General features: G+C 40.6%; 1 protein-coding gene and 1 long non-coding RNA gene across 2 annotated transcripts in view; one reads left to right on the plus strand and one right to left on the minus strand.

Annotated features, from left to right (window-relative positions):
* The window catches only part of ssbp2a (single stranded DNA binding protein 2a), a 49,578-nt gene extending 31,129 nt beyond the window's left edge, over positions 1–18,449 (plus strand). The window contains exons 5-17 of the mRNA XM_088296306.1: positions 11,783–11,872; positions 13,373–13,432; positions 13,551–13,617; positions 13,686–13,756; positions 13,836–13,903; positions 14,032–14,080; positions 14,187–14,222; positions 15,373–15,427; positions 15,494–15,564; positions 15,681–15,759; positions 15,840–15,868; positions 15,947–16,045; positions 17,098–18,449. Coding sequence (XP_088152432.1) covers positions 11,783–11,872; positions 13,373–13,432; positions 13,551–13,617; positions 13,686–13,756; positions 13,836–13,903; positions 14,032–14,080; positions 14,187–14,222; positions 15,373–15,427; positions 15,494–15,564; positions 15,681–15,759; positions 15,840–15,868; positions 15,947–16,045; positions 17,098–17,127 — 804 coding nt within the window. The 3' untranslated portion in view covers positions 17,128–18,449. The remainder of the gene's footprint in view (positions 1–11,782; positions 11,873–13,372; positions 13,433–13,550; positions 13,618–13,685; positions 13,757–13,835; positions 13,904–14,031; positions 14,081–14,186; positions 14,223–15,372; positions 15,428–15,493; positions 15,565–15,680; positions 15,760–15,839; positions 15,869–15,946; positions 16,046–17,097) is intronic.
* On the minus strand, positions 8,851–10,783 carry LOC148344314 (uncharacterized). Its single transcript, XR_015843198.1, has 2 exons — positions 10,738–10,783; positions 8,851–10,585 (listed from the first exon to the last, which is right to left on the minus strand). It is a non-coding gene; the product is annotated as an uncharacterized LOC148344314 (long non-coding RNA).
* Positions 18,450–18,877: the final 428 nt, after the last annotated feature.

Raw genomic sequence — 18,877 nt, forward strand, 5'->3', positions numbered from 1 at the left:
GGTTGAAAACGTATCCCCAGTAAAAAAAAGATGTTTAAAAAGTGAATAGTATGTCTTTGAGAGTACTTAGAAATGAAAATCTGCAGATGGTCTACCAATTTTTTTGTCAGGACCAAATAGTCACGGCTTCCTTCAGTGGGCCGTCAATACTGTGAAACCATTTTACATACACACAGTAAATTATTTGAAAATTATTTTGGATAACAATTATTAAGACAAATATTTCCGAAATAGGAAGTCAATGAAGATAGGAATCCCAACTGTTGTTCAATAATTTCTTCAACCAAATGCAACACACCTCAATCACCTTATTAAAGTGTGTCCACTGTAACAGATTGAGTGAGTGAGGGCGCTGTAGGCCACGGGTGGCGGAGTCCACTGAATTTAAAAGTGGATCTTGGGCTTTCGATAGCTCCGATGGGTTGTATATGGGCTGTTTTGTTTCATCAAACTCAACCCCAGTGTCAATCCTGTGTTACTTTGCATTTAAAACTTGGCGCACCGAAAAACTGCCCTGGCAGGACAGCAGCATAAAATTGTGCTGAAATGAGATGCAAGGACATGCAGAGTTGAAAATGAGTGTTGTCATAAATGAGCGCATGACGCCTTCTTGTGACTGGCTTCAAGTCAATTCTTGAAGCTCCAAAATGTCATTGCTGAAAAGATCATTTTTCTTTTCTGGCATTCCAAAATTGTTGACGTTAGCTGAAAATCAACTGGCAAAGGCTCCCGCTCACCCGCAACCCCAGTGAGCATAATCGGTATACAAAAAAAGATTGACGGGTAGTTGAGGTGGTATATATGCAGCAGAGTTCTTGTAAGAAGCCCACCTGCTATCATTACACAACATCAGTGTGGGAGATGGCAGACATGCGACAGTTAGAAACGAACTGGAGAGCTCAAGAAAGCAGAAAGCAGACTACTGTGGTAAAAATGCAATGCCTCAAACTGCGCCGCCTTATATTCTCTCTCACCTCCTGGTTATGTATGCAAACTGAATGCCAGGAACAGCACTACTTAAAACATATTCTCTAGTCTCTATATATGCAAAGGATCCCGTTTGTAGCGTAATACAAACTACACAAATGCATGAGACAAGCAAGACCATGTTAACTTTTGGTGCAAATTTGAATAAAAAGGTGGATTCTTTTTTTCCTCTTCTTTCGTTGCATTAGAGTGGTGCCATTATTTTTGGAGCTCCTGCTGCAGATTGTTGTAATACAAACAGTCACATTTTATCTTTTTACACTGGTTACAGCAGAATTAAAAAAGAAATGAAAACCCTTAGACCAGGTGTGGACAAACTACGGCCCGTGGGCCACATGCGGCCCATTAGATGTTTTAATCCGGCCCGCCGAACTTGAAAACAATTAAATGAATAAACCTTGTTAATGTTTTATTTTCTACATACTGTGGTGTGTCAAAGACAGATATTTTGTTATATTGCTTTTGTTCATTTTCATTTAAAATTAACTGTATTTTCTTTCTCCGATGAGGTGAGGTTATCAAAACACCCCAGCCATCTGCTCCTGGTCCGGCCCCTCTGTCAAGTTTTAGAACCCATTGTGGCCCGCCAATCAAAAAGTTTGCCCAACCCTGCCTAAGATGATTCTCTTATTTTAAATTATGAACGTTTTCCACCAGAACAGCGAAGATGGTCTGACTCACATTTGTGTTGCTGTTTTGAGTCTCAGAAATTGCCACCTCTTCTTTGGAAATGTCAAAACATAATAATCGTTTTCCTGTAACATTTACTTAGAACGTACATGCTAGTCAGTGCATAAACAATTTGATGATTATATTCAGGTGTAACAACAAAATATTTTGCACATAAAATGATGATGACACCCAAAATATTGCTCTGTTTTTTCTAGCAATCTATTTCAGAGCTTTTATGATCACATCATTTTACTACACATTAAATACAATGCATTGTATACTGCATTTAGGTGGTTTTTTTTGCCATTGTTGAAAAAAAAAAAATCCATATTCTGTTTGGGGCTTATCGCACACAATCCAGACCTTGAACTTTGACCTGTCACTGTGTTCATTGTGTTGTGAGAATTAGAGACCCTGTTGTCTCAAAGCATTGTGGGTAGCAAGCTTCTTCCAAGCAGTTGTGAACCAAAGGGGGAGATGCGGAGACCCCCAGTCTGTTGCCAAGGAAACAGAGCCGTCTCTCCACCTCTCTCCATCCTCCAGTGTTCCTTGGCACTGTCGAGAAAGAGGAGGAGGAGGGAGATGTGCAGGTGACTCACTGTAGCATCATCGCCATGGCAATGAGGAGCAGGGAGCTGAGTGAGGAGGCAACGATAGGGAAATAAAATAACATGGAAAACTCCGTAGTTGGTGCTGGAGTGGAATTGGTTTTCACAATCTCCTTTAGTCTAGCAAAACAAGTTCGGCCCTATTCCTTTGTCAGTGCTTGATTGGGTCCTTCTCAAACATCTCTTCTTTTATTATCACTTCATTTTCTTCCTCCCATTGCCTTTAGTCTTCTGAACTAGCTTGCTAGACTCCGACGGGCAGCGTTCCACTCCGAGTCATATCACATGCGTGTTTGGACATGTTAGGTGGACGGGGTGTGTTTGTGTGATTGCTGACATATGCAAGCCTTACTCCCCCTCAAATAGCATGTGGGCGCACCACAAGTGTGGAGGGGAGAGGTTGCTGTAACTGAGGGAAGAGGAAGACAAGAAGCCGCAAGTGGCCAGTGAGGAACAGGACTTGTCAAAGATGAAAAATTCCCAGTCAAAACATTATTTGGACTTTGCTGTCTGGATTTTTGTACATTTTGGGTGCTCTGGTTTCCTCACACATCGCAAAAACACATGTCGACATTATTATCTTTGTAAAGGAAATTTTGCATTAACTTTCCTTAAATTGAGCAGGCCTACCAAAATTCAGTGTCCAGTCGATGTATCTTAAATAGGAATGTCTGTAGTTGGTGCGGTCAGCTTTAAAGTATCTTTTGAACCTTTACATTTTTTTTAGAATGACCAATTTTGTATTTACAGCTCAGTTGTTAAATAGCATTTAATCACATCCTGGCTTTGCGCTTCTCACTGGTAGCCACCAAGGATGGTAAATATATGGAGTCAAAGTTCAGATAGTAACTTTTCCAAACGGTTGTGTACATGATAAGGATTACGGATCGAGATGTTAAAGAAGTGTCGGTGCTACTCAGAGCTGCAGGAACGTTGACAACATCAAACTGCTGTTTTTTGTTTTCTGACCCCAGTGAGGGTGTTTTTTTTTGGGGGGGGGGGGGGGGGGGGGTTTGCTCCTTTCAACACCCATGTTTGTTTATCTCTGTCTGACAAGACCTTGAAACAGACTATTTTTTGGTCAAGAAGACTTAATTTCTGCCTGAATCAAAGCATTTAACCTGTTTTGAATTTTCCTTTAACTTCAAGATATATTTGGGATTGTTTTGCTGACAACTGTCATAAAGCAATTGCGAGACAAAAATATCATGTATCGAGCTGTCGTGTTTACTTTTGCTTACAAATGACTTGGATTTGCATATGCATATATATTCACGATGTTTGACAAGCAGCATTAAATGCACCGTAGTACACAGCCGCATAAGCTTTTTACACAAGCTACCGTCTGGTTAGCTGCCAAATGCTGGTCTCTTGTCACCGCAGTTAGGTTAAGACAGACATGACTTCAACACTATTAGGAGTGTGGTGGCCATTGGGAATTTGGGGAGATTCCTGAACGGCAGATTCTATCCCAGGTGGAATTGCTGTGTCCTGTGTCCGCCACACTAGTTATTTTAAAGAAAGTATTGTATTTTGATAACATTTTTTTCATATATGTAAAACGTGAAAAGGAAATTACAACTTTGGTGCAAATATTGTGCCCAAATGAAATGAACAACACAATTCAGCAAGAAACATGACACACTTTACTTCCTTTAGTGCAGTGGCAGACCAGATTTTGCCCTTGGGCCTTGAGTTTGACACGTGTTCTAACTGCTCACTAGCCTGACTTTGGGGTGGGAATTGTGGGTTCAATTCCCACTCAGTGGTGTGAACGTGAATGTTTTAGCGCATTATTTGTTTGGCACAGTTTTTACCCCGGATTCCCTTAGTGTTGCAAACCAGCCATTTTTTTTTTATTAATCCAAGCTTGGAATCATCAGTGGAATATTGGGTTACTGACCAGCAATCAAACCTGTGCCGCCCGCACCAAACTCAGCAACAGTTACCCCTACACTACCGTACTGTTATGACGATAATGTACTTTAATAGCAGAGTGTACGGATATAACACGGCATGACACAGCAGCCTCTTCTTCCCAAAGTGCGTCTGTAATCTTCCTCCTCTCCGCTCTGTTGCATCTCTCCCTCTTATCTCCCCCGGAGCGTGGTGAATCCAAGTGAGATAGAGACTTGTGCTCAAGTGTGACTCTCCAGCACCACACTGGCTATCATTTTCAGCCCGTCGCATGTATCTGACAGCGCATCAGCCCGCAGCACCCCCTCACATCTCACAATGGGCCATCACTGGCCAGAGATGTTTACAAAGGTCGATAATGACATCAGTGATAAACAAGCGGTATACCCCCATCCCCACTGAGTAGCTGATAGCGTCCTCCCTGTAATCGCCTCGTGAAGTCAGGTAGATTAGAATTGTGCTGCCGTTAAAGTTGATAATCTGCTATAATGGCAGCACGAGGGGATCATTTTCTCCTCAAGGTGATAAAAACGGAAAAGATGGGACAAATCAAGAGACACATTTGCCAAGGCCAGAGAGATTTTGTTGACTGAAATCAATTGAATTGTCATTCCTTCTGTTTTTTCTTCTTTCATGAAATATCTAATAATTCTAATTTAATTAAATGATCTGCTATGAATTTATCGTAGCCAAATAAATTCGGTGCAGAAATGTTTCCAGTTTGACTGATTTTTGCTACTGCCGATAGGTTGAACACCCAAATTTAACGATGCACGTGAAAATGTAAAATTTTACCATTTCACATTGAACACACAACTGCCAACAAGCCCAAAACTCGTCTCTAAAACTTGACTTTCAAATGTTACTATAGTAGTAATAGACATTGGGACCTATTTATATTGTCTTTCCAGTGTTTCCATTTATTATTGAAATTGATTTTTTTTGTTTTTTTAGTAAAGTTACAAATGATATATTACATAGACAATCACCATGTTTAATAGTTGCAGGCTACATGCTGAATAGAAGCAAATGGGAGACTTAAATACACACATCCCAATGTGATGGTGTTTTTTTTTTGTTGAGAACAAAATAGGATTTGGATGATTAATGGAAACAACTGAGGACAAGAATCAGAGTAACACTCACTGTCAAATCAAAGTTGAAGAAATGGAAGTGTCTCTGTCAGCAGATGTGACATAATCTTCCACAGTTACTGCATTGGATTCAGGTCTGAAGAACGAGTGGACCAATCCATAGCATCAAAGACGTCGTTATCCAGAACTGCTGACACACGCCGGCCACGAGGGGCCTGGCATTGTCTCTCACCAAGTGTTGACCGTACACCCAATATGTAATACTAAAATAGGATGTTTTCATGTTTTGGTTATTGTTGTTAGTGCCTGTAGCGTCTGGCTTGTGTTGCTCATGAAAAAAATGTGAGTGCCACAGGGCAGTTTAATTCTTCAACAAAGGGAGTTTGCTGAGGATTTGGGAGCATGGTGAAATATTTTTCACTGGAGACTTTGTGTGTGTGTGAATGTGTGTGTGTGCGTGGGGGTGTGTGTCTGTCAAACTTGTAGCATCTCCTCTTTCCATCCTACTCCCTCTCATGTTCAGGAAGTGGACTAATGGCATTTTAGAGGATGGTGGGAGCGGTTAAGAGGGAGGAGGGATGGAGTTCCTTCCTGCGTGATGAGTTGTTTGGAGATCTCTTCTATTGCAGCCTTCATACGAAATCTTCAACAACCAATGCTTTGTTGAACGTGTTTTTGTTTTTTCCCCACCAAACACTGCACGGTCATGAGTAATAAGTCCAATTTCTCTTGATGGACAAGGCAAACTGCTAAATGCTTCTGTCACCCAAAGAACTGAGGTTATTGCCGCTCCTGAATGTGGGTGAGGCTTAATAGAGTCACCGGCAATTAACCTCCTTTATTCTTATGTCATTTCGTTTGGTTTCTTAATCAATTGAGCCGATTAACATGTTAACAGGATTAATGGATAAGAATTATTATCAGCATTATTATTAATGTTAAATAAACGAGACATGTCTACATTTGAAAGCACTGAGGATATAATATGTGAATAGGCAGCTAAATTTAGGCTATGATAAGACGAACAAGAGATATAACCACTCAAAACTGTATAAAAAGGCAGATTTGCTGTTGTATAAAAATATTACTGTCTTCAGTCTAGTACAATCTTTTCAGGCTTTGTATCATGAAAATGTATTGGGAATGCAAATATATTTTTAAAATTTCTGCAGATTTTATGTATGGGGACGACTGGTTAGCACTACGACCTCAAAGTTGAGAGGAGCAGGGTTTGGTTCCGGCTGCAGCCTTCCTGTGTGGAGTTTGCATGTTCTCCCCGCGCCTGTGTGGGTTTCTCTCGGGTACTCCGATTTCCTCCCACATTCCAAAAGCATTATAGGTTGATTGAACGCTCTAAATTGCCCCTAGGTGTGAATATGAGTGCGGATGGTAGTTCATCTTTTTGTGCTCTGCGATTGGCTGGCACCCAGTTCGGGGTGTACCCCGCCTACTTCCCGAAAACAGCTGGGATAGGCTCCAACATGCTCGCGACACTTGTGAGGATGAGAGGCTCAGTCTATGGATGGATGGATTTCATTTTTTCAGAGTCAAAATAAAACTTGCAATGTGGTGTTGATAACTGTGGTCACTGTTATCGTAATACACATTTTCGTATTTCAATAGCATGCATAGCTACACATCAACTTTTTCCATTTAACAATACTATACTGAAGTTTGACAAAAACGAAAAAAATTGGCAAGAAGAATACACCACTTTTTTGGAGGAGAAAAAAAAAGACAAAATGGGGACACAGAGAGAGACCAGAGGAGAATGTTTCACATTCCACTCACGCAGTGTCTCTCATAGTGTTGCTCAGTCTCTAAAGCAGAATGGAAATGATTCCGCATTTTCTATAACACACACACGCACGGACGCACACGCACACGCCAAATGTGTCACACGTGCATGTTAATGAGGTACACGAGTGTTAAACATACATTGAGTGTGATCTCATTTGATATTCCTGGGACATAGCAGTGATTGGATTAGCGTCGTGTGAATGTAGTGTGCCGTCTGATTACTTTCTACTGTAGTGCTCTATTGTGTAATTGCACTACCTTGCAATGTCTCCCATTCTCTCTAACAAATGTTTGCATCCTCCACGGGGAAGGACGGGATCAGCTTTACTTTGAGCGGATTCAATCTACTCCCAAGTTTGTTTCTAATGTCCACAAGATTGTTTGTGCCACAAAATGCAATTCTAATCAAGAGACGGGACTAACGCACAGCATTCTCCTCTACAATCTTTCTTCAGGGCTGGAAAATAACGCTTGCTCAAACCTATAAAAGTAGGCCATATTTCAGTGAAATAGAAAAACATTGTTGTACACTGTCAGGGAAAAAGAACAGAAAGCTACAATTAGCAGAGATGGGCATCCGTCCATCCGTCCGTCCCGGACAGATGCCCATTTTGGGGACGAAGGACAAGAGTTTTTTTTTGTTTTTTTTCTAAACGGACCAACTTATCAAGGACAGAAGTGGGTTTTTCGTCTGTCCCCTTCGCTAACCGAGTCATGTACTCATGGACACTTAGTTAAATATGTAATCTGCCAACACACTACTTCAGACTGAAAAAAAAGTTTACAATATCGGCAGTCAATCTAGTGACCGACGGTGGTTGTGTTGGCAGCTGAATGCAATCTTGATTGACACGTTAGCATTTCTAAACAATTAATTCCACTTGCAAGATTCTACCAGTCGATTAAGAAAGCTGGCTGTGCTATTTGCCTCCAAGAAGGAATTAGAAAACTTCTGCAATTCGCCTCTCTCTCATGGCATCAATTTATTAATTGATTTATTTATGGGTGGCACTCACTGTGCAGAGGAGCAGGGTTTTGATTCGCTCCGGCCTTCCCATGTGGAGTTTGCATGTTCTTCCCGTGTCTGAGTGGGTTTTCATCGGATATTCCGGTTTCCTCCCACATTCCAGAGACATACATGGTAGGTTGATTGGACACCCAGAATTGTCACAAGGTATGATTGTTAGCATGGATGGTTGCTTGTCTTTGTGTTGCCTGCGATTGGCTGGCAACCAGTCCAGCATATACGACGCCTACTGCCCAAAGACACCTGGGATCGACTTCAGCACCCCTGCGACCCTCATGGGGAGAAGTGGCTGAGAATGAATTGCTTGAGGTGGCGGAGGACCCAAATGCAGGGAAGCGAGGAAGAAGTATCTTAAAGGGGAATTTAATGTAACAAAAACAAAAAGGCCAACAAGGAACTTGGAAAATCAAAACTACTGAAGTAGAAAACAACAAGGATCAAAGTAACAAAGAAACAATCGAAAAGGAGGACTTGAACTTGACTTGACTAACAAAGACCAAATAGATTTAACAACTGACATAGACAACGAATCGACTGAAAGGAAACAGGGAACTAAATACAAGCAAATTAACGAGACAACGAGGAACACCTGAACAAGACACACATTTTTGGAGGGAGTTGATTGGGTTACACCAAGGACAGGGATGACCAGCACAGGTGCGCACAACAAACCAACAAGATACAAAGAAACACAAGGAAACCCTGATACCAAACACCAAACCAAAAATCAGCCAAAATCATGTCATTGAAAATGGATGGATGTCATTTATTTATTTGTTTATTTATACTTTTGACGCTTAACTGATACACATTTATCTTTTCCTTTTGGTCCTGCAACATGTGCAAACATAATAGTCGGAAAGTGTATGCTGTCTTGAGCGCATCTTGTGAGCTGCAGTTTGGCTTTGTAATAACTGATTGCAAATGAGCTAAGTTTCCCTCAGGCTGTTCTGAATTAGGTTGGCAAATAGTTTGGAGGAGTTGATTATGTTACACTAAAAAGTTACTTTAGTCCTGCTTTTTTATGGCTGTGCGACAAAAGTTACCTTTTAATGGCCAATAAAGAAAGGTATAATGTGATCACTTGAGGAGACTTTTGAAGGAAACTCAGCCTCAGTAGCGTTGCAGTAATGAGGTGGTTTTACAAAATGAATCTTTTTAACCTTTACTACATTAGCCAATGGTGAAGACCAAATTCACATTTTGATAACGGAAGACACCTTATACGGATTTCACTATCAGAGCTCCTTCTTATTATTTGGAATGTCACGAAAACAAATACTCTTGTATCTCACAATGCATATGAGGCATATTCTTATGATCACATTAAACACTGCCGACATCAAAAGATTGCCAGTTACGTCCAAATGTTGAAAGACAAACAAATAAAAAAAAAAATTGAAAAAGAAAATGTTAATAAATAAATATTAAAGAGCTTGCCTGCCGGTCGAGTAGAAGCACCTGTGGCTAAAGACAAACTCTGGCAGGGTTTACTTTCTGGAACTGGATTCGACGCCTCTGTCCGATTGGAGGTGTTTCATTTTGGCTATCGATATAGAGAAAGAGAAGGGGCTGTGGACTAAAACTGAGCGTCATGGGCATGAAACAGGAGAAACAACAGGCCTACATCAAAATGATGGCCCCCAGGGACGACCTGCTTCGTCAATGCCTCCGGTAACAGAAGCACAGTAAAGAGAAGGAGCCAGATGGACTCGACATTCAACATCTCAGTGCTGTAGAACACAAGACTAAAAGAAACAAATTCATCATCTTATGTGCAAAATCCCATAAACATGCTCCATACGCGAGTATTATTAGGAAATATGAATAGATGTGAACCATCAAAGCCAAATATCTTTTTTGTGATGCTTGTTGACGTCCAAGTTGTAGACAACTCATTTAAAATATATTCCCACCAGAAGTATTCATTTGCATCAAATACATTTGCAGCCAAGATTAAATTATCAGAATTAAATTGTAACTGTAACTCTACAGGCATGCAATATTTAAGTAACAAGTTATCTTTCGGATAGTTAACCAATAACCACTGTACAATACAATTCAAATAAAGCAAAACTACTGACACCTGACCCACAGTACCAGGAAGGAAACATGAAGGTATTTCCAGAACCATACTGTCCCCTTGTGGCGTGTACAACTATGGCTGGAATTACTCTCCGGTATATTAGATTTGTGTTGTGTGTCTGTGGAGGGACGAGATAGAGGAAAAAGCACACTTGTGTGGTTAAACCTTAAGATACTTGTTGTGGTCAAATCTTAGAGATGGTGGCTTGATAGGTATTCATCCTCAAAGTTTTGTTGACATTTTCTTCCCCAGGAATGTTTGGTTAAACTGGTACAACATTTGAAGTTCATCTGTAATGGACAAAGAATTATTTGAAGATGAAGCGAGCTGCTGCTCTCTGGGGCAGGGAGACGTCTTGGCTTGTTTTTGTTGTTCTTCTTTTCTCTCTGTTCATCTATTTGAAGAGGAAAAATACGGATTTGTCAGCAGGTCAGGTAGATATTCTTCTCCTCCAGCAAATCCCCACCACACACACACAAACACATACACAGACATGTACATACACTAACAAACAAAAAGTGCACAACAACGGGTGCATGCACTCACATAATCTCTGCCTTGTCCTCATTTTCCCCTCTCTCTCTCTCTCTCTCTCTCTCTCTCTCTTTGAGCATGAAGGCAAACTCAGCAAACCTCCAAGCTGCGAGAGTGCAGATGCATTCTGGGTAATCCAGGGTGCAAGAAAATAAGAATAAAAATGGTGAAAGCTCCCAAAAATCCTCTCTCAACGCTGCTCTGTTACCCAACATCGGTGTCCATATCAACCGTTTCCCCCAGAGCTCCGTTTGTGTCAGCAGATAGAAAGTGCGAACCGTGAGAAGATGTATTGTAAAACAAGGGAATAGCCGGGGTGGTGGGTGGAACCGAGGAGAATCTGAGAGTGTCGTCAGTGCGCTTTTATCTCAGCCCTGATTAAACCTTGTTCCTCTGTGACCTAAAAAGTCAGCAGGCGGAAACTTCAGAGAATCCACCTCCGTCGATTGCCTTCAGCGAGAGAGTGAAAGCAAAAGGGGAGATCAGAAGAACAAACGAGAGAGTGGGCAGACACTTAAAAAAAAAAAAAAGAGAACACCAGACAGTCAGACAGTCACTATGTTCCCACATCATCATCAGACATGTTCACGCTTCCTGTCATTAGGTTTCTGATAGTAACGCATTAGTTTTTAGTAGTTTTTCTGTACATGCATGTGCCTTTAAGAGGCGGGGCTTGGTGGGGTGAGGAGTGATATCACTGACTCAGCGAGTGTCCTTCTTTTTTGGCGTTCACTAAACACCTTAAAAGTGCATTTGCAACTGTGGCTGTCCTTTCCCACATGCAAGCACATTACAATTTGTATACTATAAAACCTAGAAAAAAAACAATTCTTAAAAAAAAGTCCATGAAAAAGCTGGCGAACGAATGATGAACAGCAATATGATATTCCCAGCGAATGCTACAGTCAAGGATAAATATACGAATAATGATTAATTCAATATTTTATCAACTTTAACAAGACCATCATTTGGATGAGTTTGAGTAACTGTCTCTGAATTACCCGTCATTTCGTATAGCATTAGAAAATAATGCACCTCACTTTTACTCTTCTCTCAGAGTGCAGCAGCCGCCCCCAGCCCCGTCCTCGGGAACCTCCCCCCAGGAGATGGCATGCCAGTGGGTCCCGTCCCACCGGGATTTTTTCAGGTGAGCGCATTTAAACCTTTTAGAGTAAGCACATGATGAGAGCGACTCTGCCAGGAGCGCATTGATTCGCTGTCTTTATCAGTCCATCTCAGACACTCGAATCTGACATGCAGCTCAATAACTGTAACGGGCCTTTCTCGAGTCCAAGCTTTCAAAAAGTCATTGTTGAGTTTAGGAGATCAGGTGAAATGATTTTTGTCAGTAGTAGAAAGCACAAAACCTAGTTGGTCATGTCCTAATTTGGGTTTAGGGACTTTCTTTTTGCTTGTTGACTGAATTAGTTACACATTTAACAGTCCTAGACTGGCCGCAACCCTGGCTAAAAATAAAATGCACATATATAGCAATCTTGCACACATACTCATAATACAAGCAGGTACAAAAGTAAAAAAATAATGTTTAGAATTGTGAAGCATTAAGAAACTAGTGCGTTGTTGTGCTTTTTAAACATGATTTAAAATAAATGAGCAATTGATTGTGCAATGTCAAATGTAGTTGACAACTGATCACTCTGATTGGTTGTTTTGCTAATAAATCAGTGCATAAGAAACAAAACTATACGGCAAAGAAAATTGCTTCTAGTAAATCGAGCTCAGCAAAATATTGCACTTTTCTTACACTTGTTCCTTCCTGATGGTGAGTGTGATGGGCCTTGTTTTGGGTATGTGTGAATTTCATTTCATGAAAAATTGACAGCGGATGATTTGATATGACGAATGGCACAAGCTCGCATGCATGCACCGCCACCGCTGGCCACTTGTCACTGTCACACTGGCCACCTCACTGAAAATTTTTAGGCTGCTCTCCTGGTTGAATCAAAACTGAAAAAAAAAAAAAAAGTTTGGATGAAGTACAATAAAATGGTGGGGCAAACCCTTCTTGAGTGCACATCAACAATCTCCAAATTCATTAAATTTTGCTGTTACAGCAATAAAGCAGAGACCGATTTCATATGGTCTTCAGTGACAGGAGTGTGAGACCACCAAGCACAAACACAAGAGCGCTGTGGCCATCTTGTGGTGTGTTTTAAAACTATTTCTTGTGTAGAGCCGCACTTCTTTGTTACATGCGAGGGATAAATGACCTAGAGAGAGTTTCATGGAATGTGTAATTTGGTGGCCTACAGGTTAGCATATCTTTCTCAATGTCCTGAGTTTAGGTTGAGGTTAATAATAATTACATTTTATTTATCTAGCAAACATTCACACCCAGCCATACTGGATGTTTGAGTCCTTCCTATGCAGATTTTGTATATCATCCCCATGCTTGCTTGGATTTTCACTATCTGTTGACTTCCTCATACCTTCTAAAATATGCAAGTTAAGCTCATTAAAGACCCTAAATTGGTGTGAATGTGAGGGTGAATGGATGTTTGGATGACGTATTCGTATTTTAGGTCTCTATAATGTAAATCGAGTGGCAGCAGCAGATTATTAAGAAGTATGACACGCCAGTGTTGTCATTGTTTTTCTCATCTTTATTCATATCTCCTTGCTGCAGCCTTTTATGTCCCCTCGATACCCGGGCGGACCCAGACCACCCCTCAGATTACCCAATCAGGTACGTGCCACAGCGACCCCTGCAGGCCCGCTGCAAACGCAACACCACAGAGGCAGAAAAGCTCGTCGTGGTTTGTGCTTGAGATGGGAGTGAAGGATCGTCTCTCTCTTGTGTGCAGGGTCTTGGTGGTGTGCCAGGAAGTCAGCCTATGTTGCCCAGTGGCATGGACCCCACAAGACAGCAAGGTATGCTCACGAAGATAAATACATGCATGGATGCACACTTACACTGTGAGACTCTTTCTGTGTTCTAGGACACCCAAATATGGGAGGGCCAATGCAGCGGATGACGCCGCCAAGGGGAATGGTGCCTCTCGGGCCCCAGGTGTGTACGTGTGTGTGCGCCGTTTGTTAGTGACTCTCTTTTAGACTTACACACTGTTTTGGTTGCCTTGTCTTTGTAGAGCTACGGAGGAGGGATGAGGCCGCCACTGAATGCGCTAGTTGGGCCGGGGATGCCGGGCATCAACATGTAAGTGGACTGCAGTGGACTATTGAAGTTTTTTTTTTTTTTTTTTTTAATTTGAACATGTCTTTGAAAAATACTTTCAATTGCTGTATTAAGACACATGTGTGTGTGTGTTTGTGTGTGCATTCCAGGGGGCCAGGAGGTGGGAGACCCTGGCCAAATCCTCCAAATTCAAACTCTGTGAGTGTTACACTAATTACACTTTTATTCATTGTTTATTAATTTCAATATAATTCACCATGGACTTTTTTAACATTACTTTCTACATTTGTTGCATGTCTTTCAGACTCCTTATTCGTCTGCATCTCCAGGCAGTTATGTGGTACGTATAGTTCATCTCTAGAGTTTTAGTTTTATAGTTACAGAGCAGTATAAAAACTTGGAAGTGTTTCTCTTTGTGTCAAGCTGCCGTTACCTAAATCGAAATGATACACATAAATACGTGTGCCGTACCTTTATTTTATTTGTAAAAATAAATAATGTTTCAAAATAAATTGTAGCCAAAATACTTAATGATACAAATACATATAGACCTCGTTGTGCAGACTGAGGATGAGCATAATATTGCATACATTGTTGCAAATTAAGGTTGTTGTTGAAATTGTTGATAATGCATTACTTGGCGGCAAATTGCAGGTAGACTCGACTACGTTTAACCGATTTTTTTGTTTTGACAGAAAATACGTGTAGCAAGCTAGTGACAGTGAACACAACTCGACTCAGTTCACAACAAGAGGCAGTTTGGCAAATTGTGAAACATTCTTCGAAACGTGGCTTCAAAATGCTTAATGAATGAAATGTTAAAAGTTTTGAGTCCAAAACATGTCCTGACATAAGTTATTTGTTGTTTTTTGGGGGGAGGCTGTAACGGATTAATGGCATTTCCATTTTTTTCAATGAGGAAAGATGATTTGACATACAAGCATGATCACAGAACCTATTAAACTTGTACCGCAAGGCAGGGTACTCCTTTTTCAGGCCTGGCCTTTCATGGCTCAGACCGGCCCAGTTTAGTTCACAGCATTTTAATGAAGATGTACGATTTTTTTGCTGATTGATTATTATTCGAAGAAGAAACTGAGAGAGGGAACGAGCGAGAGGGAGAACGGCAGAGAGACGCTTTTCTTAGCGAATGCTTGTATGATCCATTCCACATGAAACAGTGGCCCAATTGGCTCCAGGTTAGTCACTGGACCTGGCGAGGTCTACCAAAAGCATTTTATTTGCCGATTTTGAAAATGGCACCACTTCAGTGACAATTTTCACAGTACATACTCCAGATGGCCCACTTGGGGCCTGCCTCATATCACCTCTGTACAGTTTTTGGGTGTGTAAAGAAACACAGCGATGATCTCATTATATGCAAGATAACGAACTAATCATGAATTCTCAATTTCCTGTTCAGTCAAACGCCCATCCCATTCAGAGATAGAATTAAGTGATTCTTATAGTCCTTTTTACTCAAACTTCAGGGACCTCCAGGAGGAGGTGGACCACCCGGTACCCCAATCATGCCAAGTCCAGCAGGTAAGATACTGTATGCATAAGTGCTCCTCCATCCTTTTATCGTCACTGTGCAATTTCCCCCAATAGATTCAACCAACTCTGGCGACAACATGTACACTATGATCAGCACAGGCCCCCCAGGGGGCAGTCGACCAAATGTGCGTTCTTGCAATTTTTTATTATGCTTCTGTGAACTTGGGTTGAATTTAGTAAGAGAATGTAATCTTGATGACCTGAGCGTCACTTTCTACTGTGTGCGCGTGTGTGTCCTCAGTTCCCCATGGGTGCAGGAGGTGACGGCCCATTAGGGGGAATGGCTGGAATGGAGCCACATCACATGAATGGATCATTAGGTACGAGAACAAAAGGATCTCATTTGTTAAATAATTAGTAAAGAAATATGATAATGAGGTATGTGATGTACTTTACTCAGGCTCTGGCGATATGGACAGTCTCCCAAAGGTAAGACAGTACTGTAATTACCGTGATACCTTGTCTATGCAAGTGCTCTTTATTATCTGTCTCAATGCGTTTCCTCAGAATTCTCCAGGTAATCTGAGTATGAGTAACCAGCCAGGAACCCCCAGAGAGGATGGAGAAATGACTGGAAACTTCCTCAACCCTTTTCAGAGCGAAAGTGTGAGTTGGTCAACTACAGAGGACAATGATGCTGTCAAGTAACACACAAAACAAAACAAGCACAATCGTTTGCTGACAAAAATAATCCAGATCAGACCTTATCTTAGTCAAATGTTATTTATTTGTTATCATGTACAGTGTGTGTAAATGTTTGGGGAGGCTTGAGTTTTCAAAACCTCTGATTACGTGAAAAGGAAGTTCAGACGAAGTTTGTTGAAAATGGCGGATGACGCTAAGTTGAAATGGTACAAGTAGAAACCTCTAAGGTAACACAATAAAACAAGTGTTGTGCTTGTTCTCTGTGCATAAAGTCAAGGTTGAACTGATTCATTGACTGGTCAACAAGTTCACTTAGCTACGCGTCCCGTTACAACACACTTGAGATGAGACTGGTCGGCTCATTGAACAATTCAGCACTACACTAAATCCTTCAATGTACAATCTATTTTAAAAAAAAATAAAATAAAAGAATTATTTATTATTTTTGACTCAGGGTAATATATATATATATATATATTTTTTTTTTTTTCCATGCCGATCCATATTTATTGTTAAACTGTGGGGTAAATACGTTTGGGGAATGCTGCAAATTTCTTTTTTTTTTCATTAGATTACTACTCAATTATAAAAAAAATTATTATTATTTTTTTATTTTTATAAAAAATAAATTATGAAAAATAAATAAATAAATAAATAAAATAGACATTCAATCCTTAATGTAAAGGGCCTTGAGATAACTTCTCTAGTGACTTTGGCTGTAAAAATAAAATTGACGCGCGATAATTCCTGACATTCTAAAGATCACGTTCCAAAAATGTAGAGCAGGGTATGGACAAATAGAAATATGCACCACTTTATGTTTATGAATCGCTGCCAGTGTTTACATTTTCAAATGATTAATTCTAAAACGTTCCCCAAAAAAATCCCAATGTCCCATCATTGGCGAGATATTTTTAGAATAAGCTACTCATGGGGTCCTCCCGATCCCTGAAGTAGAGCAACATCATATGAAGTTATTTGACAGGATGTTTTTCATGCCTCTGCATTCTCAGTATTCTCCAAACATGACCATGAGCGTGTGAAGAACGAAAGAAGCAAGTTCAGCAGCCTGTTAGCTTGCCTGCTGCCAACCTTTGACCAAAAGCAAAGGCACACGTCTGATGTCACGTCAACCTGTGACTCCTCCTCCTCGCCATTGACCTCCCCGATCAGGACAACGATCCAGGATTTTGTCCCAACACCACCCCACCTTCCCCCCGATGTTTGTGTCATCGAACTCATCCCATTCCAAATAAGCACTTGGCCACACATCAATTCCTCTTCTGCAACTATGCGACTGTAAAAAGGAACAATTCAAACACAAAAAGATGAGGATGTTTGAGCGTGGACCTTTCATGCACCAACAGACAAGACGGCCTGCATCGTATTTATTTGAAAGTTTCAAGACATTCCACATTGTTAGTGACACTGTAACTGATTGTCACCATGGACTTTGTTTTTTTTTTTTTTGTAGCGTTCCTAACAAATGTTTGTCATAAGAAAATGACATCGCAATTGCATTACCTTAAGGTTTTTCTGATTTCCTGCAGATTTTGCCTTTTTCTTCATTTGTTTGTCCTCCACTTACAAACATGGCATCCTAATGTTTTTCATTTCTAACTCTAAGAAGAAGCCAGTGTTTAAGATAAACACAATTATTGACGAGTCATTTTTCAGTTTAATGGCCCACGCAGAGTGCTCTCTGAACTTTGATTCCAAATAAGCCACAATATTCACTACAAGTTGCTTCATGGCTGCGACCGCACACATGCATTCCACTTGACCATTTGTTTTGGTTTCTAACATTGGGGTGATTGACAGTTATTAGACAACATAAGATTTCGCATCCAACACTTCAACTCATCCACCGATCAAACTGTGACATCAGTGTGGACTTAAATACTGGTTGGTACAGAAAGTGGGATTGTTTCTAATTCATGTTTTTGGATGTTTTATTTATCGTGTACAAAAGGTCCACGTGCCTGTGAACATCCTTCCTCCGCATTCCTAACTGCAAAAGTGTACAGCCCACAAATGTAGCTCCCTGTCTTGTATGTGTATTTGATATTATAATTATTATATATATTATTTAATGAAAATTCTTATCGCTATTGGGAGGAATGGACTGATGATGATGATGACGTAACGCAGGCAACTTTATTTGTGGTTCTTTTGTAAGTATGAAGCCATAGGTGCGGGTACAAGATGACACATTTGTAAATTGGACCATGTTTGGTGGCAGTACGTCGAACTCCATTTGTGATGTGTTCACTTCTTTTTTTATTCTTGTATTCAGTTTTTGTAAATATACAGAGAAGTATTTCATGGTTTTGAATATGCTGTTATAAAGCTTCTCTTCCCTCAGCCAGTGTCTCATCTCGATTCTCTTTTGTCCATCGTGCTTTTGGTGATGCAGTGGCGTATTTTAACCACCATAGTCGTGCATGTGACGTTTTTCAAATGCGCCGTTCAGTTATTCAGAGTCGAGATGGATAAGCGGATACTATATGGCTGTGTTTTGAAGGTGTGAGTGGAGTTCGCTTAGCCATCCGACAAGCAGCTGAGAGCAGCCTTTAAAACAAGGACGACGAAACATCTGCAAAAAAATAAAATTAAAAGTGTTTGCTTAAGTTTGTCCAAAAACAGATTACCTTAAATCCTATATTGCATTTGAAATTGTCCACATTTCAAATTGTCCTTGTTGATGTTATTGTACAAAGTGAAAGCTAAGCCATGATTACTTCAAGTGACAGCGCTTCACCAGGATTGTACTTTTGGCTAAAAAGCACCACG

This window comes from Idiotropiscis lumnitzeri, chromosome 1 (genome assembly GCF_059441095.1).
Source record: "Idiotropiscis lumnitzeri isolate Australia: NSW breed Sydney's pygmy pipehorse chromosome 1, RoL_Ilum_1.0, whole genome shotgun sequence".
NCBI lineage: Eukaryota > Metazoa > Chordata > Actinopteri > Syngnathiformes > Syngnathidae > Idiotropiscis > Idiotropiscis lumnitzeri.